This window comes from Lontra canadensis, unplaced genomic scaffold (assembly GCF_010015895.1).
Source record: "Lontra canadensis isolate GAN:19392208 unplaced genomic scaffold, GSC_riverotter_1.0 scaffold1, whole genome shotgun sequence".
Lineage (NCBI taxonomy): Eukaryota > Metazoa > Chordata > Mammalia > Carnivora > Mustelidae > Lontra > Lontra canadensis.
Window position 1 is genome coordinate 45,582,533 of NW_022630995.1, and position 20,856 is coordinate 45,603,388.

General features: G+C 35.5%; 1 protein-coding gene across 1 annotated transcript; it reads right to left on the reverse strand.

The window, feature by feature from the left end:
• Positions 1–1,886: 1,886 nt before the first annotated feature.
• Positions 1,887–2,402, reverse strand: LOC116873555 (nuclear transport factor 2-like). Its single transcript, XM_032867451.1, has one exon. The coding sequence runs from the start codon at positions 2,366–2,368 to the stop codon at positions 1,985–1,987; it is 384 nt and encodes a 127-aa protein (XP_032723342.1). The 5' UTR covers positions 2,369–2,402; the 3' UTR covers positions 1,887–1,984.
• Between the last annotated feature and the right edge of the window lie 18,454 nt (positions 2,403–20,856).

The window sequence follows — 20,856 nt, forward strand, 5'->3', positions numbered from 1 at the left end:
GAAGATCCTGAATTTAGGATCCCTGGTCTGTTAACATTACAGTCTTTCTCTCTAATTATCCAAAGCTTATTCACTGTTGACACTTGTCAGGACAGTGACTGTTTGTGTGTGTGTGTGTGTGTGTGTGTGTGTGTGTTTGCACGTGTGCACATGCGCACACATGTGTGCATGTGTCGTCAACGTAATATTAGGCTATAAATCACTCAAAGCTCAGGGGCTTAAAACAGGAACCATCTATTCTTATTCACCCATATGTAGGTCAGCCGAATGGATATACTGTGTGCAGGTTGGCAAGTCTCCTTCAAGCTGAAGGTAAGTGAGCTGGCCTTGGTTTCTCTGTAAGGGTTATTCAGGTCTGTTGCTTGCATGCTCTCTGTAGGGCCCAGACTAAGGGGTAATGGCTTCCTATAAAAAAAAGTCTTGTGATACAGAGGCACAAGACAGCAAGACCAACCACACAAGCAAATGTCAAGAGTCCACTTATGTACTTGTGTATTTGACTGTAAATGTACCTCAGTGTGTTTTCAATAGATGATGTAGGATGAGCAGCTCCTTAATCTAGTTAGTTCATTAGAATTCAAAAGAATCAAAATCTTAATTTCTGGATTTTATTCCTAGCCTAGTCACTTATTTTATGGCCTAGAGCACATCATTTCACTTCTTTAGATTTTTTCTCTCTCCTCTAAAATGCAATTCGTAAAAGACCTTATCACAGTTTGCGAAGAGAAAATGAAATGATGCAGTTGGAAACAAGTAGAAGGAGAATACCCCAACTGTTCTATGTAAAAGAATGAGTAACCCTAAATGCCAAAAGTATGAAAGAAATTGGACTTGCTGCTATTGGAAAATCAAAATAGAAAGAAATGACAATTTTTTTTTCCTAAAAAAAGAAATAGCTACAGTGAGAGAGTATGAGGAGAAAGGACTAACATTAGTTGTCTATCTTCATAGAGCCAGGCATTCTGTTAGACAGGGTGTATTATCTCTTTTAGTCCTCATATTTTCCAAGACAGAAGAAACAAAACAAAGGAACATTAATTGAGCTATAACACCAACAATATTGTGAACAGTCAGTTTTACTTCATAGGTACATGGCTCAGTTGGGAGTCAGTTTATAAGACAACAGAGGTTCCAGAATTTTCCAGCAGCATTTGTCATTTTTGTGAGCTTGCACTACCCTTGTGCCACTAATCAACTCTGCTCTTCTTAGAAAGTGAGTCAACCTCTCTGGGGTTTCTTTTGGGTAAAAATGTGACAAATTAGATTTATTGTAACATTCCACAAGAACTGCAGAATTAAAAGTGACATGTGTTGTTATGTGGTACAAAGGTAATTTTTTTTATTATTATGTTAGTCACCATAGAGTACATCATTTGTTTTTGATGTAGTATTCCAAGATTTGTTGTTTACATATAACACCCAATGTTCCATACAAAGGTAATTTCTAATTAGATACCCTTCTGATTTCATTTAATCTATCTCTTATAACCAAAACCTAAGCATTAATTTGTGTTTCCCATTTTCCTGACCCTCTAAAAATATCTATATAGTTATAAAAGGAATTCAGTCTTATCTCTTTTTTTTTTTTTTTGTTAAGAAAATTTTGTGGTTTTATTGTATCATGAGGCATTGAAACATCCGAACAAATCAATATTGGGCGGTGAGGCAGCTGCTTTCTCCTTCACTTCTTTGGGTTACTAGAGCAACTTGTCAGTAGATTAAAAAAAAAAAAAAAAGACAACCTTTTGCATTACTTAAGTCTTTCCAAGGCATGCGCTGGTACAAGACAAACTTTTCCTGTCAGATGCGACTAGTCTAGCATCCAAACATCGTGCACAATACCTCGGTAGCAGCAGCGCACTGCACCCGCTCCCACCGCGGCCCTACTTGTTTGTGTATGATATTTGGAGCATCTGGAGGAGTGTGAATAGTATCAGGAAGAGGAGGGAGGAGGAAACAGCATGAGTGCCTGGCTGGGAGGAGGTCAGCCGAAGTTGTGCAGGGCAAGCCTGAACATGTCATTGGTGCAAACCCAAGCATCGTTGATGTTCTTTAAGAGGAACATCTGGTGGAACCCCATGATGGGGTCTTCATCAGCCTTGAGCTGGCCCACAACCATGCTGATGATGCAGCTATCTGGCGTGGGCTGATGGTCCTGTGCCGTGATGCTGTGCTGGATTTTCTGGAATGGAAGGCTAGACAGCTTCTCCACAATAGCAGCTTTCCCCTGGAACTGCTGTTCTTCCCACGTAAGGCATGATGCGTCAATATAAATTGCGCCTAGTTGGGTTCTGTCGTTATCAAATAACTGGTAGTAATGTTGAATGAAGCTGAATCCAATCTGCTCCCAAATTGGCTTGTCTCCCATTCTGGAGTGTCACCCGGCCTCGTTGAGACCCGAGGGGCTGGCACCTTCAGTCTTATCTCTTAAGGAACAAAGATGTCGTGTGAAACACAGGAAATGTGTGAGCTAGAATCTTCTTCAGGCAACCATCATCCTTTCTTTTTTTTTTTTTTTTTTAAAGATTTTATTTATTTATTTGACAGACAGAGATCACAAGCAGGCAGAGAGGCAGGCAGAGAGAGAGGAGGAAGCAGGCTCCCTGCCGAGCAGAGAGCCCGATGCGGGGCTTGATCCCAGGACCCTGAGATCATGACCTGAGCCAAAGGCAGCGGCTTAACCCACTGAGCCACCCAGGCGCCCCCCATCATCCTTTCTATATAAAAAAGAGGGGCTGGTGAAAATGGAATATGGACTACCTTCAGACAACGTATTACTGATCCAGGCAAGAATAGAAGGAAAATATATTATATCAAGATGTCTCTTTTCTTTTACTGCTTTTCTCTAGATTACATAAGTGTAGTCTGTACATTTTTCTTCCAATATTTTTGAATGAAGACACAAATCTAAGATGATAAGATTTTTAAATATTGTTGTAAAACCTGGAGTCACATCAAATATATCAACTTATTCAAATTTGCTTGTTCACAACAGTGAATATTTTCTGAGCCCTAATAAAATATTGAAAATAAGATAACATCACAAATATTTCCACAGTGCAAATCACCTTTAATGAATTGAAGCCCACTTCTCACCTTCTAATTTCCTGAAGGATACAATATAACTGAGTATTTAAAAATATGCCTTCTGTAGCTGAGCTAGTCAGAACAAGTAAAACTACCAAAACAACAACAACAACAACAACAAAACCACTGAAATCCCAGTGGACTGACACATAAAATTTTATTTCTTATTCATGAAAACCCCACATAGTCCAGTGAGATTTTCAAGAATGAGAAATCACATTATAAGAACTAAATAATTGGTAGTCATTATGTTTACAATTAAGCTTTATTTTTCCCCCCAAGATAGGAAGAGTATATAATGGTAGAGGACTGGGAGGAACTGGGAAGAATCTCCTTTAAATTGGATAGCCAATGAATACTACTCTGTTAAAATGACAGAGTTTAAGCTAAAACCCCAAGAATGGGAATAGAGAAGAAGTCTTCCAGGCCAATGAAGAATGTGTGCATAGGCCCCGAGGCAAGAAATTGCTCAGTATCTTGGGTGAACTGGACCAATGACAGAGTGGCCAAATCTCAGTGAGATACATATAATGGCACAGGATATGATTGGAGCCATAGGCAGTACCCAGAGCACAGGAACTGAAGATCAAGAGATTAATAGCTGATTGAAGGTTTCATGGTTAATAAGAATCCTTCTAGACTTCTCATCTTTATACCACATCATGTCCTCTTCTCAAATTTACAGGCAAAAGAGCATCTATTTATATGTGATGTTAGAGTTTATGAGGCACTTTTACAAACATAATCTCCTTGTAATTCCCAAAACAATCTGCTGAGATCACTAAATCTGATAATAATCCATTGAAGTTCAGGAGAAATGTATATTCAGAGATGTTGGCTCAACTACCCAAGATCACATTGCTAGTAAGTGGTTCAACAAGGGTGTACAATAAGACTCATACTTGCTTTGAGGTGTGTTAGGACAAAGAAATACCATATGGACCATGTGTCTGCTTATGCCAAATTCTGGAAGGGATAGTACACGGCATTATTCAGACTGATCTTTGGCAATTGCATTTGCAGTGATTTTGAACAGATGAGCTATTTTTTTTTCCTTTCTTCCATCATGGAATGTAAGTCATGACATCCCAACATTTCAACTCAGTATTAATGGGAGGTAAAGTGACAGCAAATGTTTCTATTTTCAAGAGATCTGCTAGAAGAATAGAAAGATGTTACCCTGTGAAAGATAGTCTTAAAAAGTAGTAATATCAAAGACAGAAATGATATAATGTGTTTGTATTACCATCGTACTTTAACAGTTATAATGGATCAGTCTAAAGCAATGGAGACGTATGCAATAATCACTGAATCACTTGTTAACTATGAAGTCACCTACCAGTTTCATTTAAAAGAAAGAGCATTTAGAGTAAATTGTGACTAATATCTCATCTGGCCTATTTGAACTACCTAACAACTACATATATAATATTCTGTGTGTGTGTGTGTGTGTGTGTGTGTGTACACACACACACACACACACATACATATATATGTGTTTATCTTGAGAATAAATAAAATCTATTTATATATTTGCCATATGGTTGAAAAATGTGTGTATATATATATATATATTTCTCTTTGCCAATGCTTTAGTAGAAACTTTTAAGTCCATCTAGAGCTGTGATACATAATTTATTTTTATGTGGGAGATATAAACTTTATTTTTTTAAAAATTTTCACTATACAGCATGCCTGGGTGGCTTACTCAGTTAAACATCTGTCTTCACCTCAGGTCATAATCCCAGACTCCTGGGATCGAACCCCACAAGGGACTCCCTGTTCAGCAGAGAGCCTGCTTTTCCCTCTCCCTCTACACCACCCCCCATGCTCTCTTTATCTCATATAGATAAACAAAATCTTTTTTTTAAATTATCACCATGCAAATTTTGGTAAAAATTAAATTAGTTGTACAGATGCTAAAAACTCAAAAAATGATTTAAATTTTTGGATTAATTAATTAAGAAGATTCTACATACACATTAGACATACAAAAAAGAAAAAGTAGAATTGGGAGTTACATGAGGATAAAGATGCTATTTTATTAAGTTCCATATTTGTAAAGAACAGTATGTCTGATACATTCAAAGAGCTAATAATTAATTAGTGAGAGAATTATTGGCATATAAAAACCAAGATTATGGTATTTTGGTATGAAATTATCAGCTGCAGATACTACTCAAGATGGTGTTGCAGGCTACTTGATGCCTAGTCAACAGTGATTTTTTTTTTTAAATTTTACATTCCATAAATATTTTCAGACAAAAGTTCTAAGGTTTGCCATCAAATGACAAACTGAAAGAAGCATGAGCTTCTGACTCGTCAGACCCAAAGCCAGGCTTCACAACTTCTGGAATCTTGACCTTGAACACATTACTAAACTTGTAAAACTCAATTTTACCATCTGTAAAATTGGATTAACACATTTATGCCCTGTAATTGTGTCAGACCCTTATCAGGCACTAGAAATACATCTCATCCATGCGGGACTTAAGTTCTAAGATTTAGTATTAAAACATTGGTAAAGAGTATTACAAAATGCCTTGCTTGCCAAGGAAGCTCAGAACCAGCCATTTCGTCTCCTTATTACTGCCACATAAACCATGCCTTGAGTTATACGTGGTTATTCTAGGACTTTTTGGAATTGACAAACTGGGCATAATTTATATTGCCAATATACAAGAGGTCTCATATATGAGCGGCTTTGAGTTAAAGTGTTAGAGGCACAAATGGATATACATATCCCCTTCACTAGGAACCTGAAGAACATTGTTAGAAAACAGGACATTGCAATATCTTAGTATAGCCAATAGTCTTTGTCATCTAACAGGACATTTTTTTAAGGGCAAAAGTAATGCTCTCTACAGGAGCAAGTTTACCTAAGATCAATCATAGTTTGGAACTTCTGCCTCACCTACAAAATCAGCGGAAGATTTAATCCTACCAGTAAAACTGTAAACAAGAGAGGGCAGCAATGTGCAACAGGGTGAGCACAGAAGGCCAGCTGCAATTACACACGTAAAGTCTGGCCCCTGTAGCGTTGACCCAAGAGGAAAGGACACAGTCAAGTTTGTGACCTGAAATGGATTTTTTAAATGAAAGTTGACAATAGTTGGCAAAATGCATTTAGTGTTATGTCAAACCCCAAACTTTTGAGATCATTTGATATGTTTGACAAACCCAAAACACTAGTAAGGTCACCAGTCCTTTCTTCCCCCATGATGGGGGTATTTATTGGAAAATTCCCATTCCAGTAATAAACAGTTATGGTACTATTGATATCCACCATCTGGAAAATACAGTGCAGCTGTAGCCCTGCTTTTGTAGGGCTGGCTGGCCCCCTTATAGCTTAGAAATTTGTGTTTATGTTGAAGGAAAAAGCCTGTCAGAACCAAGTTAAATGATAGTGCTGGATATTATCAAATTATAGAGTATGCATGTCTCCGCACACATGCACTTATCCATTCACAGTTCACTTGTTTACTTATCCACTTAGTCATTCTCTTCTTTGCACTCATCTAATTAGCAAATGTTATTCAACATCTTCTATCATCTGCCACCATTCTAGATATTGGAGACAGAAAGGATATCTGGACTCAAACAATCCCTCCTCTCTTGAAACTAAAAACTCTAGGTAAGAGAAAACAAAAATAAATAAACCAATAAAATATTGAAAATCAGCTTAAATGTTTAGGAACCTAACAGAGGAATAAAAATCAAACAAATTGGGGCAGCCAGTAGTAGCTAAAGGTGGTATTTTGATAAGTGGTTGCGAATGCCCCTTTAAGGAGAGGGTTTTTAAGATGAGCTCTAATGAGTAAAAAAGAACCACCCAAACAATGGGTCAGGAAAAAGGAAGTTGAGGAACGCCTGGGTGGCTCAGTGGGTTAAGCCTCTGCCTTCGGCTCAGGTCATGATCTCAGGGTTCTGGGATGGAGCCCCGCATTGGGCTCTCTGCTCAGCAGGGAGTCTGCTTTCCCCTCTCTCTCTGCCTGCCTCTCTGTCTACTTGTGATCTCTCTCTCTCTGTCAAATAAATAAATAAAATCTTTTTAAAAAGTTTAAAAAAAAAAGAAGTTGATTACTCAGAGGCCTTGAGGTGAAAGAGAATCTGGACTATTTGGGCAAGGGGGAGACTATCCATGTATTTGGAACATGAATAACAATGGAACAGTGACACTAGATAAGATGGCAGTCACTCTAGGGGTTAAGTTGATCAGGATACTGTAGGACATGATAAGACATTTGGATTTCATTCCAAGTGCATGGCTGGGTATAAGCTGTAGAATAGCATGATAAGATTTTCATTTTCAAAATATCAGTTGAGCTGCTGTGTAGAAAGTGGGTTAATGAGAGGACAACTCAAAACAAGGAAACCAGGCAGAAAGTTGCTATATGAATCCAGAGAAGAAATGATGTTGATCTGAGCCATATTGTTGATCGTAAGTATTGATCAAAGTGAGTTATAGAAGTCATATGTAAAACACTTATAGAATGACTTACATTGGCGTCTTAATTGGTAAAGGCCTGGAATTCATCTTTTCTAATTATTAACATCTCTGTGAAAATGAAAGCCCAGAGAGTTTCTGTCATGCCCAAGATCACAAAGCTAGTTCATGGCAGAGCTATGGCTCTGCTACTCTGGTCCCCAGTTTAGACTTAATATCAGGTGAGTAGATTCAAGTAAGAAAATTGTCTGTTCTGCCATCACTAATCTTGCTGAGATATGTTGACATCCAGGCATAGAATCTAGATCATTGTAATTTAATTAATATAAATATTATGAGGGTAATGATAATAATAGCAGCACACTTTTGATTTCTGGCTATCATATGCCAGATTTTGTGCTAACTTTTATGTGGATGACCCACATAATCCTCTGAGAAAGATACTAACAGTATATCCATTTTACACATTAGGTAACAAAGACTGACAGAGATTTAGTATTGGCCTAATTTACCATTTGTAATTATAGTACCCACATATATTTCATTCCAAAGAATACATTCTTTTCCAACAATGACAGTATTTATTATTATTTATCCTCCTTGTATTAAAAAACAGTATATTTTTATATGGAAAGAGGTTAAAAATTACCTAAAATCTCACAACCCTGAAATAATCCCTTAAGTACTGATAGCTTCCTTTTGTGCTTTTCTTTATGTATTTACATGCATATACATAGTTTTAAATAAATTAATTACATCACTTTTTTTTATCTTATGTTACAGATGGCTTATGTTTAATCAGTCACTTTGTATTGTTCTGCTTTCTTACCTTATCTTATTTATCTGAGATTAAACCAAAATTTGGAACTGGTTTCTGTACTTTCTTACCTTTCTCATGTTAATTTAACATGAAAATATTTCTCTCTCTCTTACACACACATATACACATATAAACTGTTATTTCTCAAGGCCCATAGGTAGACTGTGTTGTCAATGTCTGCAGTCCTAGATCCAAGGATAGCTGAGGGACAGCTGTCACTTAAGTTGGACAGAAGGCCTTGAGTATCAACACATATTGTAATACAGACTGATTCCAGAGCTGGGACAATGGTGAATGAGCTTATAAAGTCAGAGAAGTCCAAGTTTATACCTACAACCAGGTTGTTATAAGCTATTTTTTCAAGGTAGGAGGAAAAGAAATTCTGTTCAAACTTTTTAAATATGACATAATTTTTAAATGTTTATACTGCCAATTTCACTCTTGTCCTTTTCTTACTCCTAAAATATAAAGAGCAAATTGGTCATGTGATCTTTGGGATTCTGTAAACGCTGAATGTAAAAGATGAAGCAGTATTATGTTTTCTTCTTAAGCTGGTATACACTCTTATTAGTATTTTATAATCCTAGGAATTAACATAGTGCTTGACTCATAGAAGATCTAAAATATATGTTGAATTATTCAAATAACAATACTACAGTCCATAAATTCTTAAAAGGTATCATTTTAATATATTTTCCAGTCTACATTTCCTGACAGTAGTTAAACTTAGGCTTGTCCTTTGAAAGAACAATATGTTTCCAGGGTATGCCAAGACAAGTAATCCACTCAGGGAAAAAGGTAATAAGCAAATTATCTTTTGAACTTCCTCACTATAGTCTTGGTAATATGTACATTTTCAGATTTGTACAATTTGCAATGGTAGCACTAAAAACTTAAGTAAACTTGAAGTCTAAATTCAGTCCATAGACTTAAAAGATGAAAAAAATCAGCTAAAAGTAAAAACATTTTACTTTTTTCCCCTAATTGTATTTCAGGATAATAAAAATAAAAAATAGTCACTAGCACAAAAGCTGGATTTAAATGTCACCTGTTCCTCATGTACAGTATTGGCCTACAAAGTTAAGACATACGAGGAGAAAATGGCAAATATTTTAGATGGAATCTCCAAAAGAAAATGGATTTGTAGTTTGAGAGGGGTTCAATAGAGTACAATGGAAGACTTTCGATTGGGTTTTTCTTTCAAAACAAATTATTCTATTCCCTCACTCTAGGTATGCATATATTACAGCCAGAATGAATTGAATCCTTTGCTCTTTACCACTTTTCCAAATTTCTTTGCTGTGATTAACGGTCATGGACTATGTCAGATTTCAAGTCCATTCATGATGCTAAGCTAAGCCAGTGCTGAATGCTATTACCAACACTGGTGTTAAAATAAATCTAGAGTCATTTGTTTTAAATGACTTCTTGTGGATCACTTAACTCAACTGTTGACAAATATAGTAGAGCTAATGTACAGCCCCTGAAGCTTCTCCCTGCACAATTATCTAAAAGACCTTGGTATCAATCTTCTTTATTGTGTCATTTTGTCAAGTAAAGAGTAGTCAAGGGGTCTGAGAAATTCTGCTCTCCCAACAAATAGAAAAGCAGCTCAAAACTTTTAAAGCTGTTACTCACACAGATCTGGGGCATCTGTGTCCCCTCAAATCACAGAATGAGTTCACCAAAAGGTAACAAATGATGGCTGAGAAGAGTAATGGTACCAGAACAAATGGCTTAGAGCTTGGAGAGATCACATTTGGCAGGAAGCTTTGTGCATCGTGTCTTTGCGGACATAATAGACCCATTAGGGGAAAGCAATTTTGTCATTCTCTACCTTTCTCTTTTTCTCTTAACAAATATCAAAACAAGGCTAAAATACATCATGGGAAACTCTGTGAAAATTATGTTACGATGCATCTAGAACAGCATTACAGGGAGAGCTTCTTAAAAATACAATATCTAGAACCACTCTTGATGATTTTGAAGCAGTCAGTTTTGAGTGGGGTCCAGGAATCCATATCTTTAAGAAACAACCCAGAGCATTTTTGTGCCCCCAGCCTGAGGGCTGTCTCTTGAAAGCTACTGGTCCAGATGACCCAGTAAATAACCCCTGGAAAAGTACAGAGACATACTGCTCACACGGTTTAGCTTCATTACCCATAATAGGAATTCAATACTTTAAGTCTTTGAATTGGTCATTTGCTCAAACTACTCAAGTTGTGAAAAATCTGTAAAACCTAGCATGTCTGAAAATTGCAACATCAATTGCAGTTTCTATATTTTAAACTTTAAATCACTTTAAGCGTTCACCCTCAAACACCTTCTGATTCAAGCTTCATTAGGATTTTTCTCTTATGCCCTGGCTACTGTGATGAGCTTTATTTTCCCATGTCTGAATTAGTTTCTTAAGAGGCTGAATATCATTATAAAATGAGAAAATATGAATCAATGGAGAAGGAAAAATTCTTTTTCTCGTCTTCTCAATGCATAGCAATGTTTTCAGTATGCATGAGAGCCTGATGAATAAATTAAAAGACAACTTCTAAATTGTGTATTGATTTTTATACAACATGAAGTAAGACTATGTATCTGAGATCATTGTAACAGGCATAAATCTGAAAACTAAAAGGGAAAATAAGATAAAATAACATTTAAAAACATAGCAGAGCACCTTATAATAATATATATGAGTGTCTGTTCTCCCTGGAACCTGAGAACATTAACTATCCTGTTATTAAAGCTATTTTTAAATAATTATTCACAGAGTAAGCACAAAATCCTTAAGAGCTTTCGACATTTCTCTAACATAAGCAGCCATCTAATTTAAAAAATGGATATTCTGCACTAAGCGTTGCCTGTAGGTGATGGATCACTGAGATCTACACTTGAAACTAATACTATACTATGTTAGCTAACTGGAATTTAAATAAAAAACTTGAAACAAACAAAAATTTGGGAGCATACAATTCATGTTGGAGTATGTTCTATTTAAAGAAACACATTAAATTGCCATTGATGATATTTATAAAGTTCATGGCAGTTTTTCTATTTAGTTTTCTGTTTGGCATCTTGCCCCAGGCAAAAACACCCATGGGGAAAGCCATACTTACAACCCCAAAATTACTATGTACAGTGAGTAGGGCTGTGTAGGAAGATAACTTTATTGCCATGGAGTTTCTGTCTAATACAAACTGAGAGCAAAAAGATAAATGACTGTTTAGTAGGAAATAAAAATTACATTATAAACATAATTATCCATGTTTTGCATTTTTAAAAAATATTAATATTAGATTATTTTAAATCAGCCCTAGTCCTCAGTCATCAGGCACCCAAGCTGCACACTGGCCATGGGTGCTAGAATTGGTTAGGTTTCCACTCCCACTGGCCACTGTGTTACTCTTCTGGTTGTTGACTTCTTTGAATATATCCTTCTCACTATTTACAAGCATCGATATAGGAATGTGACATATGGGAAATTATCTGCGTTTCTCACCTTGCTGCTTCTGGTGGCATCTAAGGCATCTATGAATGACTTTTAAACTCACAGAATGCACATTTACCAAAACGAGAAATTCTGTTGTATAGTAATGTGCAGGAGTTAATTTTTCAGTGAAAACTGTAAACTCAGCTTTTTTCAGGGCAACAAACAATATATAATAACAAGAATAGGAAAATAAAAGAGACTCTCAAAGTGCTGAAGCAGTCAATTGGATCACTTAGAAAATGAAGGTCCTTCTAGCCACAGTCTTGAACATCTGAGTGCACTCCCTCATTACCCAGAGAAGGAAACAGGTTGGGAGCAATTCAGAGGCTTTAAAGGTATCATAGTCTAAAGCAGAATTAGATCTGTGATATAATCTGTGAAAATAATCAGTACTCCATAATATATATACATAATGGACGCGTAGATGGAAAAAGACCCTTTAGAGAGGGATCTTCGGTTCTCAATCTTTTTTCCCCTCATGTGACATGCTGCAGAGATAGATACTATTCACCTGTGAGAATTAAATTCACTACTTTTCACTCTAACGTGGTATCATGATAAACATCATGATATATAAAATTCTCAAGAACCTTAACTATAATTCTACCTCATTTCTTCCTCTACCCATAATTGGGAATTTATATCCTGTTTGACAACTGTTATACTACTTAATGCTACTGAAATGATGAACTAACTCAGTTATGTGCCTAAGGAGTTGGCTTGTATGAAATTGGAGTAATACACTGTCACCAAAAAGACTTTATTAAGACTTCATTTAAGAGTTCATTTTCACCTCTGATGTTTTTTCTAAACCTTAAATCCAGAATCACCTACTCTGAGGATTTCTTTAAGGAGCATTATTCATGCAATAGTACGGAATGTATGAGTCTGTAACATTTCCTTAGGTCTAGAGTCAGTTGGCATGGCTTTGCGGCTGCTAGCTTTGGGACATATAACAAACCCTGATTTCTAATGAATAGAATAGAACTAATTCTATTCTAATGAATAGAATAGAGCTACCAATAATAGCTTGCTGTACACCACAGAATATGTTAACCGGTTTAAAGTATATTGTAATTAAGAGGAGAACTGATTATTTTGTAATAATTACAAGATATCCAGAAATAGATTTCTAGAGAAAATAAGAAAATTCCCAGAAATATCTTTAAATTAAAATTTAAATATTGGTTATTGATATAATTAAACTTACTGAACCTAACTTAAGAAATATCTATAGTTTCACTGGCCTTTCAAGTTGCATTTGGTTAACTTTAAAGCTTAAAAACTGGCAAACTGTTCTAACACAATTGGTTTCATTTAACTGATATAAAAAAGTAAAAATTCACAGAAAACAAAGTGATTTCACATGTAAATAAAATTACATGTGTCACAGATGTGTGTATACCTTATATGCCTGTATATAATGATACATACATTTTAAAATATTTAAATAATATAGAATTCAATAATACATAGGGAAAAAGTCAATGTGCTGTTTCAATCCCATTTAACAGTGAACATTGCTCAGAAATAGATAAAGAACAAGTCAATGTCCTGTGTCAAACCTGTTTAACAGTGAACATTGCTTATTGATATCATCTTTTAAAAATAAGAACAAATAATGAGAACTTTCTTAACATGCAGACTTATAGCTTAGAGTGGTTCTGAAGAACTTTAGTTATTAGTCAATCAATCTGTATTGCCAGCACAGGTTTTTGTCTCATCCAAGATCCATAGCTAAAAAAGAAAAAATAGACATACCTCCACTCATATGTTCATGAAGCACTTGTTCATTGTTAATTCCCTTAGATTTGGCATCAGACAAATCCATAAGTAAAATTTGCAGAAGTGTGATGATAATATTTCCCACCTATGGCACTATTGTATCTTATTTCTTGGTCTCCTTGAAAGCAAGGTGAATCGTAATTATTGCAATGCTTTAACTTTGAGGCTTGCTTCTTTGCTGATGTTAAAGGGTATATGAGTTCCTTCCTGTAAGATTGCACAGTGTAAAGATTATATAAACAAATTCAAATCACCATGGAAATCTAGTTTATTCCATAACATATCAGTCCACGGTTCTAAATATCCATAATCCTCAAAATGTGGAACCTGTGACTTCATTAAGCATGAGGGAATTTGGCATTCTTCTTTTTAGGCTCAGAAATAAATACCGCCCACACTCTTTTATGGCCCATCTTAGATTATCTTCATCTGAATTTATACAAGGGCAAGGAGAGTTTTACTCAAAACCGGTGGAGCAAGTGAAAATCTCTCAAAGTAATTCCGAGATTTAATGTCCACTGAGAAAATGTTTCTCTATTGGGACAAAAAGCTAAGAGACGCGCAACAGAAAATGTATGAATGCCATTCTTTGGCTCTATCTCCCTGCCAAACAGCTAGCTAGCTAGCTAGAAATACACTTTGCATAAATATATGTTAATACCTGCCAATTAATTTTCAAAATGAAGTACAGCCATACTCTGGAGAACTTCTTCCAAATAAACATCTCTCTGGTAGAAAGCCTTTTAGGATTTAATAACCAATGTTCCAGAACATTCCTATAGCTTAACAAAATGTTATTTAGCTAATGTTTGTAAAAGAACATTTTGTATTTACATCCCCCAAATTTAATACAATATTTATCACAAAATGATTGTGGTAAACTGTCAAGTTATATTCTAAACATCACGGGTCATAAGACATAGTTTATTCAGATATTTTGGAAAGGTCATTAAGTGCCAAAGAAGTATATGTGCCTCTCGGAGGTTGGTGAGTCTGAGACATTATAGTTTCATAATCAGTGAGAACAATTATCAGTCAACCTGTGTTCATCCTAAGTATATTTTAATGGGGCCTTTATTACATAATCCTTGTTTTTACCTAGTATTTTACGGGTCCCTACAAATTTGAGAAGGTGATAAAGGAAGTTGTGGAGATGGAAATAAAGACAGAAAAATAAAAGTATTATTTGGTGATCAGAAAGTAATATTTTAAGAATTTTGGATCTTAGAAAAAGGGTTTGCTATTATATAGAAGTATTGGTTTCTTGTGTTTTAGTTACATTTTAGAATGCTGATTAAGGTTTGGGTTGATAAAATGCATTATACTTTTTTTTTTCCCCATTTGAAATAAAGAGAAATGGTCTTCCTGTCAGAGTCTTTACCCAGAATGGTCTGGTTTCTAGGAAGAAGCTTACTGACAAGAATTTAGAAATGTCTGTTATGTAAACAAAGATTACCACAAAATAATGTAAAATTTGTATAGTGTTTCCTTCAAACCACTATTTATTTAAAAGAAAATTTCAGTCAAGTTTAAAATTGTCATATCATGTTTTATACTGTAATGAAATGATCATGAGTAATCTAACGAGCATATACTATATATATATATAGCATATAGTCACTATATTAGTGACTGAAGAAAATTAATTTAGAATTTGAATAACAATCACAATTAATTCCCATTTCACATCTATAATCCAGCCTTTTAGACTTAAAAACTATACTAATATTTTATGAAAAAAAACTTTAGTATACATCTGAAAGGAATCTATTCAAAGTCCCCTGCTCCCCCAGCCAAGCTTACAGACAAAATGCACAGGTGTCTGCACTTGGCCCTAACCTTTTTGTTTTTCTAGGTTATGATGTCCTCCATTCTTGGAAAGTAGACCCCAACTGCAAAACATATTCTTCTGTATCTTGACCACAACCCACATCCTGGACAAGCCAGATAGAGTTTCTTTAAAAACCTGCCACCTTCTGCTCTACCTGGCCAAAAGTGCACCACCACCTTTCCCCTAACCCTGTCCTGCCATGAGTGGAACTGCAACCTTCACACATACTTCAAAACCCCTTAAAAGGCCCAGCCTGACAGAAACTCAGGGTGACATCTCTTTTGATGTCTAGACCCTCTCCTCCTTTGGAAAGTGAACAAACTGTCTTGCTTGTTGCTCTACTCTTTGTGCAACTCTTTGCTGCCCACATCACCGGGCACCCTAACAACATCTATTTATATTTTATCTACTGTATTAGAGATAATTTATGTAGCACTTCACACAATATTTGCAGTGATACTATATTCAGCCAATATCTGCATTACGTCAAGTGAGCAATGAAATAATGGATTGCATAGGTCAAAATCTTAACACCCCAACTATTTTGCTTCCTAGCAGCAAGATTAAGCAAGCTGTATTATTTCTCAATTTAATATGGTTAAGTTAATAATAGTACCTACTCCGTGGGATCATTTTGGTTGAATGTGTAAAACAGTTCATACAATAAAGGTCAGTTATTATTGCATATGGCTGGTTCTTCAGGTAAATAATGTATTTTGGCTCTGATTTTTTAAACATAATTTTCCTTGTATGTGCAATGCAGATGATAATATGACCTACCTTACAGCATTGTGAGGATTAAATACACAAATCGACATTAGGTTTTCACATAAAATCTGGATCAGTGTTAATCCTTAATAAATGTGAGATTTTATTTTTGTTAACATCATTGTGAAAATGCAACGCACTAGTTTTTATGGTCTTATAGATTGAAAAGACCTTTTTACAGCCATTTGTACTGAGAAGTAACCCATGATGTCTTTTGCTATGTGACACCAAACCATGCCCACAGTCAGATTCTGACACGGAAATGTCACACAGAATGTCCCTTGCATGACACACTGCCTTAACTCACAGAGACGGGGAAATGCTGTTAAAGACAGACAAGACCACTTAAAACGAACCAACCAACAAAAACCAAACAAAATAAAACTGGTAGGGAGCCACATAGTCAAATTTTAAAAACACAATTAATATCATTAGTTGTTAATCTCGTCTAATTCACTGCTTAAATGTATTTGCCTCCCAACACTAAGTGTTCTGCTTGGCCTCCAGAAAATCATATTCTTCTTTATCCTAAATGCTTCATTTTGATCTAAGATGTGAATCTATCCCCAAGCTATATTTTCAAAGAGGGTATCACAGGGAGTCATTTATTTTACTTTTGATAAAGAGATTAATCATGAAACTCATTTTTTCTATCAACATCCAGGGACAATCATTTTCCTGAGGTATTAGTGACAGGTGCAAGTTGACAACTACAGAATTATAACCAAGTTCCTACTTGCTATATGCATCAAATAAATATTATACCTATTATAGACATCAAATAAAATTTTATGGTATGAAAGCCCCGCCGCAGATAATATCAGCTTTGTAGTAAATATAGTTTATAATGTACTTTGAGTTGTAAATATCTGTCATTATTACTTTTATGCTGTACTTACTCTTCAGTTTAGAAAGCAGACCATATTGTGAAGAAGCTATTATGATAGACCAAAAAAAAATGAATATATCAATCCCAACTCTGCTCTTAGTCTTAATATCAACTAATGATATTAATTGTGTTTTTAAAATTTGACTCTGAATATAACATGTTTCTCTGTGTTTCTTCATTCTATAGACAGCTTTCTCTTTTATAGAATTAGGACATCTGGAGAGATAAATAGTGAAGTCCTTTCAAATTTTTAGCATTTTATTACTTGCTGAAGCTGGGCACCAGAGAATACTCAACATGATTCCACTTTAAAGTGTAAGTATTGGGTAAAAAACTATGTGCCAAAAACTATAATAAAAACTAGAGATACAAACATGTAGAATAGGGAGCAAAAAAAGTATAAACAATACTGTGAACTCTGATAGACTGATCAAGACCATTCCCTAGGCCATGTACAACTCTCTAGTAATATTTGGTTGGAGGGGAATTAATATATGTTGAATGAGTGACTGGATGAATGAATGAATGAAATTATTTCCAGTGTGTTGATATGACTGAAAATGTCCATAAATCACCACTTCCAAGGAAAGAACTTTAAGAGAAATTATGAGAGGTGGAGCAACTATGGAATAAAACTTTGGACTTGACTTCAGGGCAACTGTGAAAGAAACATACTATTTGACAGTCTCTGTAAAAAAGAAGCTGCTGTTGGGAAAGTTAGATAATGTTTTCAGCCATACCCCATGCCTTCTGAGGGCATCATCCTTAGCTGCTCATTCCTTATGTTGTACAGACATATATCATTTATCTTATTTTTGAGGAAACAAAGATTTAAGCCACTTATTAAATGTCTCAGTATTTGTATGATATCCTTTAACAGTAAGTTTAAATTTGCTACAAAAAAGTTTTTCTTTTTTTTGTTTTTTGTTTTTTCCCATCACCATTCTCCACTATTACATACCTATGAGACATTGTGATAGAGAAGTGATACCTTATATAGATCTTTTAGGACCTGGATTTAAATCCTGGGAAATACACTTAATGAAATCATTGATGAGAGTTCTGGATTATATATCAAAGGTGCTCAAAAATTGTTAAACACAAAATCTCCTTGACTGAGGTTTTTTAAAAACAGGAAGTGAAGGTGGTCAATACTAAATAGAATAGTTTCTCTCTACTCCATATTCTAAACAGTTAAAGACTCAGGGAAGAAAAAAAAAAAAAAAGATCTGCTCTTGATCTTTCCTTTTTAAAAATGCCTATGCTAAATGCACCCCGATGTTTATAGGAGCATTATCAACAACAGCCAAATTATGAAATGAGCCCACATGTCCTCAGACTGATGAGTGGATAAAGAAGAGGTGATGTGTGTGTGTACATACACACACACACACACACACATATATACGCATATACACGCATACATACATACAACGGAATATTACTCAGCCATCAAAAGAATGAAATCTTGCCATTTGCCATGACATGGATGGACTAGAGAGTATTATACTAAGTGAAATAAGTCAGTCAGAGAAAGACAAATGCCATATGATTTCACTCATATGCGGAATTCAAGAAACAAAATAGACGAACATAGAGGGAAACAACAGAGAGCAGCAAACGTAAAATAGACTCAACTATAGAGAACAAACAGGGCTGCGGGAGGGGAGATGACCAAGTAGATGGACTAAATGGGTGATGGGTACAAAGGAAGACGCTTGTGATGAACACTGGGTGTTAGATGTAAGTAACAAATCACTAAACTTTACTTCTGAAATTAATATTACACTGTATGTTAACAAACTAGAATTTAAATAAAAACTTGAAAAAAACAAAAAAGAATTAACCTGAGTTATGTGGAAAATATGCCCACCAACAGAGTACACCTTAGGTACATCAGTAACAATCCACAAAATGCACAAAGAGGGTTTATTAAGTCTCTTGAAATCTTCAGAATGGCCTTGCTAATTTTATCCTCAGAAAAGAAAGTAATGAGATTTTTCAATATCTGTCTATCATAGATGCTTGAAAAAGTCAACTCCTAATATTGACAAGATTATCTCACTAGTTGGTGCAGATTTTGATATGTAAGCATCCCGAACCCAAGTAATCTGTGTTGCTTTCCCTGTGTGAATCTGGCCCTAAACTATGACTTTAATGTGAGAACAGCAGTTGTTATTTTCTGAGGCTGAGTAGGACAGATTTCTTATCTATAATACAGGTTAATACTGTCGCCTGAGCTCTGGGACTGTCCTGTGATGCATCATGAATGCTGTCAGAGAACACATGATGGCCAGGCCCCAAAGTCTTAAGCAATGATTTGTGCTTGGTTTAGCAGGTCAAATACAGTCTGCATGCTTGAGGATCTTCCTAGGACACAAGGACATTTTAAAGACTTCTAAATCATATAGGAATTTAGAGCCCAGAGGGCAAAAGGCATCATATACTCAACGCTTTTTTTTTTAAAGATAATATTTTATTTATTTGAGACAGAAAGAGAACAGGAGTGGGGTGAGAGGGGAAGAAGGAGAGGAAGAGAGAGAAGAAGACTTTCCAATGAGCACAGAGCCTGATGTGGGGCTTGATGCCAGGACCCTTGGAACATGACATGAGCTGAAGGCCAATACTTAGCCAACTAAGCCAGTCAGGAGTCCCATATTCAACTATTTTATTATGAACAAAACACATTTGAAGCTAAGAGAACTATGGTATTAGATCAAGGTCACATGACTCACTAGTGGGAGAAGACTTGAGTAGAGCCTTAATTCCTGACTCCCCATTTCAAAATGCATTGCAATTTTAAAAAGAAGGTGATGTTTATGGGAGTTGGTGAAACATATGAGCCTTGTAGTTGATATTAAGGAGGGCACATATTGCATGGAGCACTGGGTTTGGTGCATAAACAGTGAATGCTGGAACACTGTAAAGAAATAAAATAAATAAAATAAAATAAAATAAAATAAAATAAAATAAAATAAAATAAAATGGAAAAGAAGCATAGTTCATAGAGGATCCATAAAATAAAATAATCATGAACTCTATTTAACTTCTAACTCATTCTCTTCCATTTTCAAGGTTCTTTCTAGTGCACTCAGCAACCAACTTAAATCCATTCTGGCTTAAAGTAGATTTCAAATACTAAGGAAAACTGTGCCAGTGGATCATGGGACATCCTCTGTACTTCCTGTCATGGTTGTTAAAGGAATAAATTCACTAGTAATAGGTAGTAAGTATTCAAGGGAAAACACTCAAAAACTATATTTTGACATATCTTAGTTCATCCTGGCTGCTACAATGAACATTTATTTCTCACATTTCTGGAGACAGAAAAGTCCAAGATCTAGGTACCTACAGAATTGCTATCTGGTGAGAGCCCACTTCCTGACTAATAGATGACTTTCTTCTTCCTGTATGGTCACACAGTGGACAGGGCAAGGGAGCTCTCTTGGGTCTCTTTTATAAGGGTGCTAATCCCATTCATGAGGACTCCACCTGTCAAAGACCCTGCTTTCACATACCATAACAACTCTGAGTTAAGAATTGAACATATGCATTTTAGGGGAATATATTCAGTATATACCAAGGTGCAAATTCATGGTTATATAGAAGTTATAGGCAAAGGATGAAGAGATACAGAAAACACATCTCTTTTTAACAGAATCAGTGTCTTTATAAGATGTCTACCATTGGCACCCAGAAGATCTGGGGCAACTCTGTATTTTAAATGAAATAAAATAAAATA